Source organism: Chrysemys picta, chromosome 1, assembly GCF_011386835.1.
Source record: "Chrysemys picta bellii isolate R12L10 chromosome 1, ASM1138683v2, whole genome shotgun sequence".
NCBI classification, from domain to species: domain Eukaryota; kingdom Metazoa; phylum Chordata; order Testudines; family Emydidae; genus Chrysemys; species Chrysemys picta.
In genome coordinates this window covers 62772373-62788622 of record NC_088791.1, presented here as the reverse complement: position 1 = coordinate 62788622, position 16250 = coordinate 62772373, and the positions used below count along the sequence as shown (strand labels likewise).

At 42.2% G+C, this 16250-nt stretch overlaps 1 protein-coding gene and 1 non-coding gene across 2 annotated transcripts; both read left to right on the top strand.

The window, feature by feature from the left end:
• The first annotated feature begins 5495 nt into the window (after positions 1–5495).
• RPL18A (ribosomal protein L18a) lies at positions 5496–11197 on the top strand. Its single transcript, XM_005303182.5, has 5 exons — positions 5496–5649; positions 6781–6960; positions 8014–8143; positions 10228–10337; positions 11053–11197. The coding sequence occupies exons 1-5, from the start codon at positions 5632–5634 to the stop codon at positions 11143–11145; spliced, it is 531 nt and encodes a 176-aa protein (XP_005303239.1). The 5' UTR covers positions 5496–5631; the 3' UTR covers positions 11146–11197.
• LOC112059985 (small nucleolar RNA SNORA68) lies at positions 9058–9189 on the top strand. The gene has a single exon (XR_002889281.2). It is a non-coding gene; the product is annotated as a small nucleolar RNA SNORA68 (small nucleolar RNA).
• Positions 11198–16250: the final 5053 nt, after the last annotated feature.

The following is a 16250-nucleotide window of genomic DNA, read 5'->3' as shown; positions in this document are numbered from 1 at the left end:
CAGGCTCAGAGCTTCAGCAGTCCAGCCCGGGCCGAGAGCTCTGCCATGATCCCAGCTGAGGCTGAGAGCACAACTCCAGCTGGGACCAAGCTTTCAGGCCCCCCTCCTGAGGCCCCAACCAAGCTCTCCACTGAGGCTAGGGTCATGGGGGAGAGGAGCCAAGCACTCAGCCTCCTTACCCCAGTCGGGGCCGGGGGGTTGCGGGGAGAGACTGATAGGAGCAAGCGGAATTGTGACCTTGGCTGGAAGAGTCAGGGCCAGCCAAGAAGAGGCAGGTCATGGGGTTAGCCTCCCCAAGGGGAAGCTTCACCTGCTGCTCATGCATATGTATGATTTAAAAATGTGATGCACATACCAAAACACAACCTGTTTATCAAAAATTTCCAGTTTTCTAAAATGTTTATTGAAAAATAGCCATAAAATAAGAACAGTTATTCATACACACCTATAAAATGTGGTAATAGTCACAAATATTACTATAAATATGATGTGGGTTCAATAATTATTTTCATTTACAGCATGATTGCGTATTAATTCTCTGCTCAGTTTACAAGTCAAAATAAGATTAATCTGCTGCACAATAAACTCAGCTTGGAATTAGAAAATCAAGTTGTGTTCTTCCTGCTTCATGCATCACCAATAGTAAAAGGTTTCGTTTTAGAATTTAGCTGGTAATCATATTAATTACATGCCAGACAGGACAAAATACAACTTGTTTTTCCACAGTGGTGTTGGTTTTGTAGTTCTGACTAGAAAAACTTGTTCAGTAAATGGCCTACAAAATATCTCCACATCCTACAAAATATTTATGCACATGCTTAACTTTAAGTATGTGAATGGTCCCATTGACTTCAGTGACTCCCATAAATATGATAAAGGCATCAATAATGCAAATGGTTCTGCCTGCATAGAATTTCAATGGAGTTATTAACAGTTAAATGTGCATTTTTGCAGGATCAAAAACTCTGAACACAGAAAACAAATAAGTGCAGTAACAAAATGCAAATATTTAAAGAATAACTTATCTGACCATAGCAATATTAATGTCTTACACTTATTCAGTGCCTTTCATGCCAAAGAGATTTGCAGGTTATGGCTGCAATCATGCAACAAGTTCCACCTGGGCACAACAATTTGCAGAAATAGGACATATACAACATTTAAGGAGATCATTTCACCCACCGCTGAAATACAGACATTTCTAATTAACTATAGACAGGAACAACACAGTTTAGGACAAGTGTGAAGAATATTGTAGCAAACTGATATTGCAGAGGAATTTGGGGTTGCAACATGTAATTTACTTAAAAAGAAGTACTATTAAATGTTTAATGACCACAATTGAATAAGAATACTGATATGTTTCATTTGAAAGATGACATCTCCAGTGGCCCAGCGAACCCTAAAACTGGTACTTATTCCAACAGAAGAATGCCACTTACTGAATCACCAGGGGTGGGATTTATGAAGGGACATGGTGTTGCAACACTGAGCATCATTGTGCTTACTTTTAGGCACCTAGAATATCAGCAGAACAACACTGCAATCTACAATGCCCAGTTAGCCATCTAGTCTCCCTATAAGCTTAACGGGGAGAGATAAGCGCCTTAGAATACAATCCACAAAAACTAGCGTGCTAGGTGAGGAGCTGCCTAAACTAGTCTGCGCTAAGACCCACCCCTCTCTGACAGATAGGACCCTAAATCTAGGTTGCAGGGAGATACGTCTCTCTACTAAGGGTATGTCTACACTACGAAATTAGGTCGATTTTATAGAAGTCGATTTTTTAGAAATCGATTTTATACAGTTGATTGTGTGTGTCTCCACTATGCGCATTAAGTCGGTGGAGTGCATCCACAGTACCGAGGATAGCGTTAACTTTCAGAGCGTTGCACTGTGGGTGGCTATCCCACAGTTCCCGCAGTCTCTGCCACCCATTGGAATTCTGGGTTGAGCTCCCAATGCCTGATGGGGCAAAAACATTGTCGCAGGTGGTTTTGGGTACATGTCGTCAGTCACCCCTCCTTCCATGAAAGCAACGGCAGACAATTGTTTCGCGGCTTTTTTCCTGGGTTAACCGCGCAGACGCCATAGCACTGCAAGCAGGAGCCCGCTCAGCTCACCGTCACTGTACATCTCCTGGGTGCTGCTGGCAGACACAGTACTGCATTGCTACACAGCAGCAGCTTCTTGCCTTTGCGGCAGATGGTGCAGTAGGACTGATAGCCATCGTACGTCTCCTGGGTGCTCCTGGCAGACCTCAGTGAGGTTGATCAGGGTGCCTGGACAGACATGGCTATCCTCCTCTTAGAGCACCGAATGGGAGTGACTCCAGGTCATTCTCTTCTTTAAGTTTCGTCTCATGTAGATTCAGTCCTGCCTGGAATATCATGTGAGCTGGAGGCTTCTGCCTCAGGCTGCTCTCCCAGCCGGCAGCACCGCACGGTCGCGCCTACCCCTGGCTCATGAAGCCTGGACAGTAGTAAGGAGCAGTTCAATTATAGGCTGAGCAAGTGAAGAATGGTGATAGAATGTGCCTTTGGACATTTAAAAGCTCGCTGGCGCTGTTGGTCAGACCTCAGCGCAACCAACATTCCCGTTGTTATTGTTGCTTGCTGTGTGCTACATAATATCTGTGAGAGTAAGGGGGAGACGTTTATGGCGGGGTGGGAGGTTGAGGCAAATCACCTCGCGTCCGATTTTGAGCAGCCAGACACCAATTAGAAGAGCACAGCAAGGCACACTGCGCATCACAGAGACTTTGAAAACCAGTTTCATGACTGGCCAGGCTATGGAGTGACAGTTGTGTGTGTTTCTCCTTGATGCAAACCCGCCCCCTTTGTTGATTTTAATTCCCTGTAAACTAACCACCCTCCCCCCTTCAAAATAAAGTAACTATTGTTTTGAAACCATGCATTCTTTCTTTATTAATTACAAAAATTTGAGATAATGGACAAGGTAACTGTGGGTGGTTTTGCAGTGACCCCTCCCTCCGTGAAAGCAATTGCAGACAATCATTTCTCGCCCTTTTTCCTGGATTGCCCATGCATACACCATAGCACTGCAAGCGGGAGTCCGCTCAGATCACCGCTGCAGTTGTGAGCATTGTAAACACCTCACATTTGCCCTTAGAGATTTTGGCATATATATTGGCATTACATCTTTTGGAACGGAGTTCTGATAGCACGGATTTGTCTCCCCATACAGCGATCAGATCCAGTTCCTCCCGTTCAGTCCATGCTGGAGCTCTTTTGCGATTCTGGGACTGCGTGGTCACCTGTGCTGATGAGCTCGCCACGCTGGCCAAATAGTAAATGAAATTCAAAAGCTCACGGTGCTTTTCCTGTGTACCTGACTAGTGCATCTGAGTTGAAAGTGCTGTCCAAAGCGGTCACAATGGCGCACTCTGGGATAGCTCCTGGAGGCCAATACCGTCGAATTGCGTCCACACTACTCCAAATTCAACCCAGCGATGTCGATTTTAGTGCTAATCCCCTCGTTCGTGAGGAGTACAAAAATCGATGTTAAGAGCCCTTTAAGTCAACCTAAATGGCTTCGTCGTGCCTATGGGATAGTTTGATGTTAGGACCTCTCAGTCTCTCCTTTTGTTGTTCCCCTGTGGATAATGAAAGAATGATTGGACAAGGGGGTATGAACCTTGGGTCTCCTATCTCTTAGGTGGGAGCCCTAACCACAGGACTACAGAATCATTCTCCCTAGACCATTACTAGACGGAAATCGTAGAATTATCAGTAATAATGCAGAACAGGCAGAAGTATTCAATCAATATTTCTGTTCTGTATTTGGGAAAAGAACAGACATATTTAATAAGACTCTTTCCACCCTACTAGTGTGTTGGAAGGATGTTAAACAGCACCTACTAAACTTAGGCATTTTTAAATCAGCAGGTCTGGATAACTTTAATTCCAGAGTTTTAAAAGAGTTTCCTGAGGAAGAGATAGGATTTGAAAAGGTATCTTCTTTCTTTCCCCCTCTGGCAGATAGGGAGGAATGGCACCTGGGTTTCCCATGTCCCTGGTTAGTGGTCTGGTATGTAGAGTCTTTGAGCTCACCTACTGGATCAGGCTCTGCATACAACTTAAACAGATCATGGATATCTCCTCCCAGTTTGTGGATCACTCAGGGGCTTAGGTGGGCAGGGCCGGCTTTAGGCCAATTCCACCAATTCCCCCGAATCGGGCCCCGCGCCCAGTGACAGGGCCGCCGGGGTGGGGGCAAGTGGCCGAGAATCCCTTCCCTGGCTAGAGGCTCCTTTTTAATTTTTACTCACCCGGCAGCGCTCTGGGTCTTCGGCGGCACTTCAGCGGCGGGTCCTTCACTCGCTCTGGGTCTTCGGCAGCACTTCGGCAGCAGGTCCTTCAGTGCCACCAAAGACCCGGAGCGAGTGAAGGACAAACCGCCGAAGACTACGAGTGCCGCCCGGTGAGTACAAGCCCCACATGTTTTTTTACGTGTTTTTTTTTTTTTTTTCCCCCAGTCATCCCTGCCGGGGCCCCGTCAAAACTGTTCGAATCGGGCCCCGCACTTCCTAAAGCCAGCTCTGTAGGGGGGACAGATATTAAACTGATAAGAACAGATTTAAAAAATGTATTAAAGCCAATGTTAAAAAATTATATAACACATAGGTTGTGGGGAAAGAGTGTCTGTACATCTGGATATAGTGCTTAGATTATTCACAAATATAAAGTTAGTTTTTAAAAGCCATATCATACATATTGCTGATTATGGGCTTAGGTGGGTGGGAGATAGGCATCTGGATGCTTACAAAGAGACAGCAGCACCATGCCCAGAAGTAGAACCACTGGTGCCTAGGGAGCCTGAAAATGTAGGCGCTGAGTTTGTGAAATTCAATTTTGGTATCAATTTCCTCCTTGTTCACAGGATTCACAAGACTAAAAGCCTGAGTTCAAGTCGGTCCAGGAGTCTGGGGAGCTTGAGCCTATGTGGGGCATCACCAAAACAAAGCTGGTGCTGAGGAAGAGCGACAGCAAATCCAACCCCGCTCAGCACATGGGAGTGAAAGACCTCCAGTCCAAACAGGGGAGCGCTCACCCGCCCGCAAACATGGAGGGAATGAAGCCAGCAGTGTGCGTGAGGAGACAAACAGACCCACCCACCTAGCTACCTCCTAATTCCTATGGCGAGACCACTGAAACTACAAGGACCAGCATGCAGTGTGCTATCCTGGTCGAAGTGGGCCGGCCACATGTGCTCGCTGCAATGCATGCTGGGAACTCGGCTACCTACGATAGCAGTGTTGCGGAATGGGACTAGGTACGGGCGTTGAATTCACTGCTGTTCATTACCAGGGCCATAGCTTAATATGTTGGAGGATATGCCATTACTGTAGGGACAACACACGGGGCCCTTAGTCTAGTGGGCCACCACGCGCCGCTGGAGCATAACGTATAGCTATGGCGGTCGCTAAAGAGACCAATAGAAGATTGTCTGAGCTTTGATTGACTGATGCTACATCCAGTAGGAGTCTTTCTTGTAACCAATCGGTGTTTAGCATGATTACGAGGGCGTTACGTGCTGCGGAGGGGGTGACGTGAGGCTGGAGCGCAGGCGTCCCTTCCTTTTCTGGGTGGCGGCGAGCGAGGCAGCACTATGAAGGCGTCGGGCACTGTAAGCGTGGCGCTCCGGGCCTAGCGGGTTGCGGCGGGGCGGCCTCGGCCCGGTTTTGGGGGTGGGGAGGGCTAGTAACTGGTACTCGGGCCGTTCTGGCGGGTCCCGCCCGCCTGGTTCGCCCCATCTTTTCCTCAGGGAGCGGGCGGCCAACATGGCGGCCGCCAAGAACGTGAGGCTGGGGAGCCACGCAGCAGCCAGCAGGCGCCCCCTTCGTTGGGGCTGGCCTCGGGCGCGGGGTTAGGAGAGGCGGGCCTGGGTTCTTCTCCGCGCAGGCCGCGTGTGTCCACGACGCTCCCCCTTCAGGTACCCCAGACCACGGCCTTGCTCTGAGGCATGGCGGGAGCGCTCGGCCTGGCCGGGCCAGGACGCCGGGTCTCGAGGCCCCGTAACCGCGGCTTTCTGGTTAGGGCAAGTCCCGCAAGGGGCTCTGACCCCTGTGTACAACGCTCAAAGCCCGAAGGCCCAGAGGATTGGGGGGGAGGTGGGGCTGGGAGCAGCCCGCTCCGCTTCCCTCCCACGGGCCCCAGCCGTGTTGCTCAGGGGAGGAGGCTTGGGGGAAGGGATCCCCCCGCACTCACCGTTAGCGGCGGGAAACGGAGCAGCCCGGCCCCAGCCCGTTCTACTCCGCCCGCTCCGTTTCCCGTGGGGGGGGGGGGGGAACCTTTCCCCAACTCCCCCCCCCCCCCCCCCGCGACATGACTGGGGGCAAGGGAAGCGGAGCGGGCTGGGGCCGCGTTGCTCCGCTTCCCGTCGCCGGTGATTGCGGGGGGCGAGCCTTTCCCTAACCTCCCCGCACTCACCTGCGTATGCCTAAGGACGGCCCTGTCTTCCTGAGTGATGCTCTCCGCGGGGAATAAGAGGAGCCTTGTCGCCTTTCAGGAGCCCAAGCGCTCGTGGAAGCGAAGGGCCTGACGAGATCCTGTAGGAGAGCTGGACTGGCGGTAGTGTTTGTTATCCGTGGGACTCTCAGCTGTAAGGTGCTTCCCTCAACATTGCTGTCTGAAGTAGCTGTGGGCTTCCTACATCACTGCTCATGCGATCTCGTGCCTTGCTGTACAGCTTACACTGTCTTGCTTTCGCCTCTGAACATTGGAGGGTTTTTTCATTCTCTCTCTCTCTTGTTTGTAGCTGAGGGAGTACAAAGTTGTTGGGCGATGCCTTCCTACTCCTAAATGTCCAACGCCACCCCTCTATCGGATGCGTATCTTTGCTCCTAATCATGTTGTTGCCAAGTCCCGTTTCTGGTACTTTGTGTCTCAGCTGAAGAAGATGAAGAAGTCTTCTGGAGAAATTGTGTACTGTGGACAGGTATGGTCTTAAAAAGGGGGAAAAAAAAGACAAGTAGTCTTGGAAGTTTCTGGGATTTTAGATGTTTTTATATATTGGAATGGAATTATTTATAAAAGAGCTCATCATGTCACTGACAGTGAAATTAAACTTTTCACCGGTCACATTTTGTGTACCTGAAAATCAAACTTCTACTTTCCACAATGATTAGGAACCATGAATAATTTAAAAGTAAATGCATTAGATCAGCCTTGCAAAATCATGACAGATAATCCTTAGACATAATCTAGGCTACTGCTGGTCCCTACCTCACCTCCAAAAAATACAGTAATGGAGAACTAATATTTTATTTCCTACTTAGAAAATACTTGTTCTAAGTTCTGTTTTCAAAATTAGTTTAATTTTTAAGTAGTCAACATCATAATTTTAAAACAGTTCCCTAGTTTGCTTTGGTATATGTCACTTGAGATTCATCTAAACCTTCTAATTCTAATCTGTTTTGTAATTCTATACCATCCTTGTTGCAAAGTCCATGATATTAAAATGAAATTTTCCTTTGGTAAAACATATTTTCGCCATTGGCACACTCACTCTTACCTCCTCTTCCCTCAGTTGGAATTTTAAAAAGTAACTGAAACCATTAGATTTAACCTGATTATATTAAAATATAAAATCTAAGTTTTTGGGCTAACCTGATAATTGAGGCATAGTTTTCAAAAGTGACTAGGGAGCACAAGTCCTGCTGAAATTAACAGGAACTTGTACTCCTAAATCACTCTGTATTTCTGGAAAATCTTTCCTTATCCCTTTGGAAAGCTGCTTACTTACCTGGATAGAAAAATCTACTCACCTACCCGTTACCATGATTGATGGGGGGGAAAAAAATGATTTGGGAGTGGAGGGGGGCGTGTGTATGAAGACAAAAAACTCCCAAGATGATAGAATTCTGCAGTATGCTTCAACTAGAAGTTTAAGGTGGTATTCTCCCAAACTGTTGTTTTATTATTCAATACACAGTGCATCAGTGAGGTAGTGTCTTTATCTCTGGTTCTTTCTTCACTTTTATAACCTCAGGTATTTGAAAAGTCCCCTTTGCGGGTGAAAAACTTTGGTATCTGGCTACGCTATGATTCTCGTAGTGGAACCCACAACATGTACAGGGAATACAGGGACCTGACAACTGCTGGTGCTGTTACACAGTGCTGTAAGTAATTATTTGTTGGAACAAAGAATATTTTTTTAGCAGTGGTATGTATAAGACCTCACGTAGCATTTGAGAAATTGAAATAGAGATATATAGGAAAACCTTGGTGAAGGTGGTGATTGCATTCAAATAACAGTACAACTAGATTCTTTGAAAAGCGAATTAAAATGGTTGAACAACTGACTAGCAGTGATTGTTGGAGACTTTCCTCCTAACCAGTATTTCTTATTCCCTTAAAGATCTTTTGAACATAACCTTCTGAAACTGTTTATGCTTAGTTTCTGCCAATTTTTTTTTAAATTTTAATAAAATTAAAGAAGCTGTTTTGGTTATACAGTTGTGTAAAGTTGTAGTTTGGTGCTCTTCCAGTTCAGGTTATTTCTTGCATCATACTTGAGTGCTCAAAATTTTTTAAAAATAAAAGTTATTGGTTCCTCAGAAATTGATACTTTTGGAAGAATCACTAAGGCTCACCCTTCTTTTCTGCACAACACTTAATAGTATTTTGGACTTGATGACTTTTTAATGTTCTTGTTGAAATCTTACAAGCACCAAAGTGAGGAAATTCTGATATATTTCATTTGGCCATATGGAGCATATTAAGACTTTATCATCCATGCCATGTGGAAGATACCTTTGTGCTTTGTAACAGAGTGAATTTTTGTGGGAACTGAATTGCCTGAAATCTTTTGTATAGAAGATAATTGGTGTGTTGGCCAAAAAGACCTCATAGCCACTGTTTACAAAGGGTCACAAGTAGACCTTAATATCTGATAGACTAATGATCTATTATTGTGTTGAGATATCTGGGGCTACCTTTTAATTCAGATTCTATGTGCAGTTACTATAATGGGTGATATTTTTTCATTCTAAATATAACAATAGTTGTGCATTTTAATTTGTGTTTAAAACACTTTGCACACAAAAACCCAAAGAATATTATTTTTAGTAATAGTGTTCTTGTCATGTGTGCAAATATCATATGTACCTTGTCGCCTTTCAAGAGCTGACGTGCTTTTGAAAGTGAAACTGAAGGTCCAACATAAAACTTTCTGCATATTCTCTATCTGTTAAATTAACTCATTTTATCAAATTAAGTTTTAAACACAGCAGTTTACTATTCTGTGGGTAATTTTGATATCTAATCTGGTTCAAGCAATATAGTTGAGAGCTTGCTCAGAATTCCTTGAATGCACATCTTACATCTGAGTTGTAAACTCCTGAAAGCTGAGGATTTATATGGAAATGTGTGTTTTGCCTTCGAGAGCATTGTAGTAGGCACAATAATATTGTGAGATAGCAATGTCTTTTGAAACTGATAATTAGCACTTGAGATCCTGATATCCACAGAATTACTGAACAAAAAGGTTAAACTGTACTTAATGTTGTGTATGTGGTTCATACATGATGAGCACCAAAATTTGGAGCCCTTGCTTTGAGAGGTATAAAGATGGCCTCGGATTTCTTTGAGAATCTGTTTCAAATGTGAACCTTCAGGTCTATCAGTCCCTGGTATATTTCTTGTATTAACTGAGTACTTTGAACAATGCTAAAGTTGGTGATTTTTTTTTTTTTAAAAAGCTAGAAACGTAGGGTTATACTTAAAGAATAACTCAGCCATTTGAAAGTATGGAAATAGTTATTGTACCCAACTTACATCTTCCAGTATTCATAATTTTAAGTATAGCTCCTGATTCACTAACTTCTTGCCCAAAAAATGTGGACTACACATGCGGAATTGTACCTTTTTTGAAGAATTTTGGTGTATGTGGGAGGTGTCAGCACCTCTGACTTATTATGAAAAGCTTCAGTAGAGACTGTTGCTCCTCTGTTAATAATCCTCCTGACTAGAATAACTGTAGGGAAAGTATAGGAAAAAATGTATTACCAAGCTGCAGTTTAAATTATAGTATGCAAGTCAGCTGTTAAATATATTATGCAAGAATAGTGAATTTCATAAGGACCTCTGTTTAAGAAAACATGCTACATGTAAGCAATTTCAAACTGCAGAGGGAGATGAAAAAATTGTGAATTGTGTTGTTTAAACTAAATGAGAGAATGTTAACATCACCCGTATGTTACAGACCGTGATATGGGTGCCCGCCATCGTGCCCGTGCTCACTCTATTCAGATCATGAAGGTTGAGGAGATTGCTGCTAGCAAGTGCCGTAGACCTGCAGTCAAGCAATTCCATGTAAGTGAAACAAAGTAAAACAGTGGTTGGTGGTGCTCATTGTAACACACAAGATGGGACAAAATCTCTTACCTAGAAGTTTGCACTAAGTTTACAGGATGTACTATGCTGATTAAAAATGCAGAGTGTTGCATTGCAGTCCAACAATTATTTTATATAGCAGAGATGTATTGAGTCAAACTTGAATGTATGCTGTTGTAACTTGGAATCATGGTCCCTTTAGTGCTAGAACTAGTTGAGTGAAACTACTGATCAAAATCGGTTTGATTTTTCAGTACTTACGTGCTTTGAGTGAGTGAGCTGTCTTAAATACAAAAAGTACATCTAGTCTTACAGCTACGCTGAAACAACTATATTGAAATAAGCCTATCTTAACTTGCAGAAAAGGCAGCTCTGTATAGAAAGGTGTTAGTAGTTATGTCTTTTATATTTGTAATACCCAGGACCTCATTGTGTGAGGTGCTGTAAAAACACAGAATAAAGACATTCCCTTTCCCAAAGAGCTTAGAAACAGGAACCTTCAGTTGTTTCTATCTTCTAGTAACCCTGATTCATGGAAATGATTGTTGCTCTGATCTCTAATACAGATTAGATATGAAGGTCAGAAGTCGAATTTTCTAATTCACATATTGTGACTTATTTTCCATAGTGTGTGTATGACTTGAGATTATTGCAAGATCGATATAAATGAAAACTAACACTTTCTCCCTTACAGGATTCGAAAATCAAGTTCCCTCTGCCACACAGAGTTCTGCGTCGTCAGCACAAACCACGTTTCACCACCAAGAGACCAAATACATTCTTCTAAATGCAAGAACATTCTGTTTGCTCTGTGTTACAATAAAAATTCTTATTGGAAAGCTCTTTGACTCTTTAATTTGCAAGACCTAGTTTTGAAGGAAATGCTGCTGAGAACACTTACTACTGCACCGACAGCCATGGGAGGGAAGAAGTTTAAACTCCAACTGAGAGGCTTGTTGCTGTAATTCTATAACAGTCTTGCATCTTAATTTTTCATAATGTGAAAGCTGCATAAGTGTGAATATAGAGGCGTGTATAGTTCATAGTAACGGTTGCTTTGAGCTTTTCAGTTTAAGGGATTTTAACCTTTGTTGTGCACTTAGTTAATGACTTTTAGGCTTTGTATACACTGCCACTTTACAGCGCTGCAACTTTCTTGCTCAGGGGTGTGAAAAAACAACCCTGAGCGCTGCAAGTTTCAGTGCTCTAAAGTAGCAGTGTAGACAGTGCACTAGCACTGGGAGCGCCCCTTGCTGGTGCCGTGGCTACACGGCCATGTTGCTAGTGAAGACATGCCCTTAGTGTCAACATTTATTGTGCACATCAATGAAAACTTAATGTCAGAATTTATAATATTCAACAGACCCTCATCCCTGGAGTTAACAGCCTTCCCTACTGATGGTTGCTTGCCTATTGAACCTTTCCAATGTTCCATTTCATTTGATCTAAAATATAGCTACACTTTCAATATTTAAAACATAATCGGCAACTAAACTCAGCTACCCACATCTGCTTTTCACCACTTATATAATCAAAATGTATTCTCACCCCATAAACCCATTCTACCGTAGTTAAGAAATTCTACATTCCTCCTGTCTCTTCCTTCAACTGTCTCCTGTGGGGAGAAAAGTCTTCCAGTATGTCTGGAATGTCCACAAATATGGACCAAGTGGGGAAGAAAGAATTAACAGTTGAGAGTCCCTCAAAGAGAACACCTTACGACTTTCTGTTGTAAAGATAAAGCACTAGTGCCTGTATTGATTCCATGTACAAAAGGAAAGGGATGGTCTCATGACCTAGACCAAACTACTTGGACCTTTAAAGATAAAAGCTTGCACTTTTAATGTCAGCCAGAAAACACCAGACAGCTGAAACAGTACTGGTGTTACAGGGTGCTGAATTCTGGACTACAGTACCCGAATGGACTAGAGCACAGTAAGCTAATGCATAAGTGACAAAGGTCACGCTGCACAAAGGGAAAAAAGCTGCTACTTGCAGTCCAGGCTTTAAAAAGATGCTCAGTGACTAGTCTGCTTTACAATTAGTGCCTTTCTTCTAGCTGATGCTGTTTTACTGCTACTCACTTGTTCTGGGTGCTTTCTCTGCATACTCATACATCTGGTTTTATCTGGATTAAACCTGTGCTCAATCTCATTTGTGCTGGGACATATGGTCTAATATTTAAGGATTAAAGTGTAAGATACAAAACTATTATCTTTATGGAAAGTTTGTTTTGAAACAAAATGGAACCTGGTAATTGACCAATTGGAGTTATCAACAATTGGGTCACAATTGTTTATAAACTTCAATCTCAACATGGGATATGCTACTGTAGCATCCTGGATCATGGTAACTACTTTCCATTATGTACTTGAAGTATGACACAAATACCCTTTCATGCTAAGCAGAAGCTCAAATGGGGAAATGTTAACTATGAAAATTGTGAACATCCTACATTAAACCGACTCACCGAAAATAACAGTATGTCATTCTGCCCTGCTATTATGAATAAACTATACCACATCAGCTAGAATTAGTCACTATATCATAAAAAAGGAGGCCTGAATACAGCTCCTAATCAAGCTACATTGGCCTGGACACTACAAACATGTCAGTATAACTATGTTGCTATGGGATGTGGAAAATTTACACCCCTGAGTAATGCATTTATACTAATCTAACTCCCAGTGTAGACAGTGCTATGTTGACAGGAGGACTTCTGTTATCAACATAGTTACTGAGAGTCCTGTGGCACCTTTAAGTCCAACAGATGTATTGGAGCATAAGCTTTTGTGTGTGCGTCTGACAAAGTGGGTATTCACCCACGAAAGCTTACGCTCCAATACATCTGTTAGTGTTAAAGGTGCCGGACTCTCTGTTGCTTTTTACAGATCTAGACTAACAGGGCTACTCCTCTGATACTTAACATAGCTACTGCCTCTTGAGATGGAGTACCTACGCCAATGGGAGAAGCTCTCCCGTTGGCATAGGTAGCATCTTCACTAAGCGCTAAAGCGGGGCAGCCGCAATGCTGTAACTGTAGACGTGCTCAGTACCATGGTGTCCTCTATTTCCTTCCTCTAGGGATGGGTATATTTCTAGTGTTCCTGGATTGTGCATTGAATAACTTTTAAAACATGATGCTTGTAGATCCACACTGATCAGTCATACAGGGAGTTGAATTGTCCCACCTCTGAAAAAAATTTGGGACATCTACTCCCAATTTGCTTTATCATAATGTTAATGAAGTCCTAAGGGAATTGCTGTTATGTTAGTCTGAAAAATCAACAAACACTGCAGCAAGTTATATTACACTGGCAACAAATGTAAATAATAAGTATTCACCTGCTGTAGATACAGTGCAGTGGTTCCCAAACGGGTTCGTGAACCCCTGGGGGTTCATGAAATGTTACAGGGGTTCTCGGGGGAAAAAATTCCCTAGGGACTCTGGGCAGCACAGGGCCAGCAGCCTGGAGCCCCTGGACTTCCAGGAGCTAAGCAGATCAAAGCAAGCATCTCTATCACACTGAGGAGATTTAAACTTCAAGACTCATAAGAAATGGAAAGGGAGGTGGATATTTTTTGCTGTTCTTAAAATTAAATAGGCAGCTAGTATTGTTTTTAAAATTATTATGAAGAACAAGTTTAAGCTTTGTTGTAACGTGCGTTGTTTGCCTAGACTGCTCAAGACCTGAAAGCTTGTGTAGGAGGAACTCTTTGAGTTGGCTTCTTAAATACCTTCGTGCTGTTTCACATCTGGTGTTCCTTGATGAAACATACGAGCCTTGTCGTATAACAGGTTTATTCAAAGTGATACAAGCTACAAAAGTGAGATCTTGGAAGAGTGTTTCCATTTTAATAATGTAATAAAAATACTGCGATGATAAATAATAAATAGTGTGTAATAAGCATGTCATAAAAACAAATTTTATATTTCCAAGATTACTGCTTTTATAATTTGTACTCAGGTAAAGGAGAAAATCCCTGGAAATATTAATTTTTAGGAGGGGGTTTGCGAGACTTGACATTCTAGTGAAAGGGGTTCACAGATTGTTAAAGTTGGGGGACCACTGATGTAGTGGAACCTAGTGCCTCCCTATTTGCAATTTATGTGACTAAATCCCTGAATGAGTCTTTAGGGAAAAGTGCAGCAGTGTGTGCAATTGTTTTCTTATCAGGAACACACTATAAATCGTTTCACTGAGGAGGAATATTTTTAAAAGGTCTGTTGATAGGGTACTTTTGTAAAAATAGGAAAGGAATGAGGTGTATGTTTTCACCATACTTTAATGGACTCAACATGCTTATCACACAAGTCCCATTTATTTCATGATTGTCAGACAATTTAATGTAACTTGATTTTTTAAATTCATGTATGGTCAAATTCTGATCCCCTGGATCATGCTGAATAGCATATTATTGTACAAGTTGCGCAATCGGACTACTTGCAGGGTAAGATGCTACTCCGTGTGTGCAAGGTGATCAGAATCTGGTCCATATTAACAAGAGCATAACAAGATCTTTGTGCAAGTTGAGTGTTGAGAAACATGAGCCATTAAAATAACTTCATGTGATAGTTAATGCAAATACAATTTTAATATAAATTATTTACTACTTTAGTTTATCATGTTTGCTTTAGCAGAGCAAAGAATAAGGACACTTCTTTTTTGTCACCCAAGATACAGGAAAGCACCCATCAAGACTAAGTGATTTTTACCTCAAGTGGAGAACTGTAGATTGATACATTAAATGTATTTATCAGATTTATGTGTTCACTTTCAGCATTTTAAATCATTAGGTGGCACTTAGAACATTTAATTTTATTCTAGTAATATACATTTTAAGATTTTTTTTCTCTAGTATACTTCTTGTTATAGTGAACTAGGCTGTGGTGTGATGCTTTATTCAAGTCCAAGACTACAGATGTTTTCTTTGTTATGAAAGTCTGCATCTGGCTCAAGAGCCATGAGTTAAGCAGTATTAGTCTAACTAGCACAAAATGTGTATTTGATTTGGTTGACTAGTTTTTTTTTTTGGCTAGCCTTGATTAGGTTACCAGATTTATGGATGGGTAATCTGACATTTCCATCAGTAAATGAGGCATTAGCAGAGAACAGTGCCGTCAAAACATTTCTTCTCTAGGCCACAAGATTTTTGAAGCCACAATTATATTTTTAGATTCTTATTTGGTATGGTGAGAAAAAAATAAGGGGGAGATTTTCTAGGGAAATAAGGAAATTAGGCACACAACTCCCTTTGAAATTTGGGCACCTAGATCCAGCTCTTGAAGGTATTTAAGCTCCTAACTTCCCTTGCTTTCAATTTAAATTAGGAGCCAAAATACCTTTGAGGATCTGGGCCTTAATTCCCATCTATACCTTTGCAAATCTTTCCTGCGTATCCAAACTCTATTCTTAATTCATTAGTACATTCTCATCAGGATAAGTAAGAATTCATGGCTGCATCATATTAACATCAATAAAACTTATATGCAGAAGTCTATGCAGCCTTATGCAGCCTTTATGGATTCAAGCTCTTTAAAAGCATTTTGCAATACTCTGAAGATCTAGGTTGCTTATGCCGCAGGGTTAAAACTTTAATATATTTTAAAGTAGTTACCATAGTCAGACTACTATTACCTGATAGCACTGATGATTCAAGTAAATTACATGTATGGCTATCCCTCTGTTGATACTAGTTCAGATGCTCAAGTCTCTATTAGTATGAATATTGTATTTCTTTGTAAATCAATAGAATGCCTATTATAAATATTGGCTTCTGTGGTAATTGAGTAGAATTCAGCACCTTTGAAAACATAATTGTTAGAGTACTATATTATTAGCTTTGCAGAGTCTTGTAGAGCTAAGCCTTTTTACAAAAATTAGCTCCTCC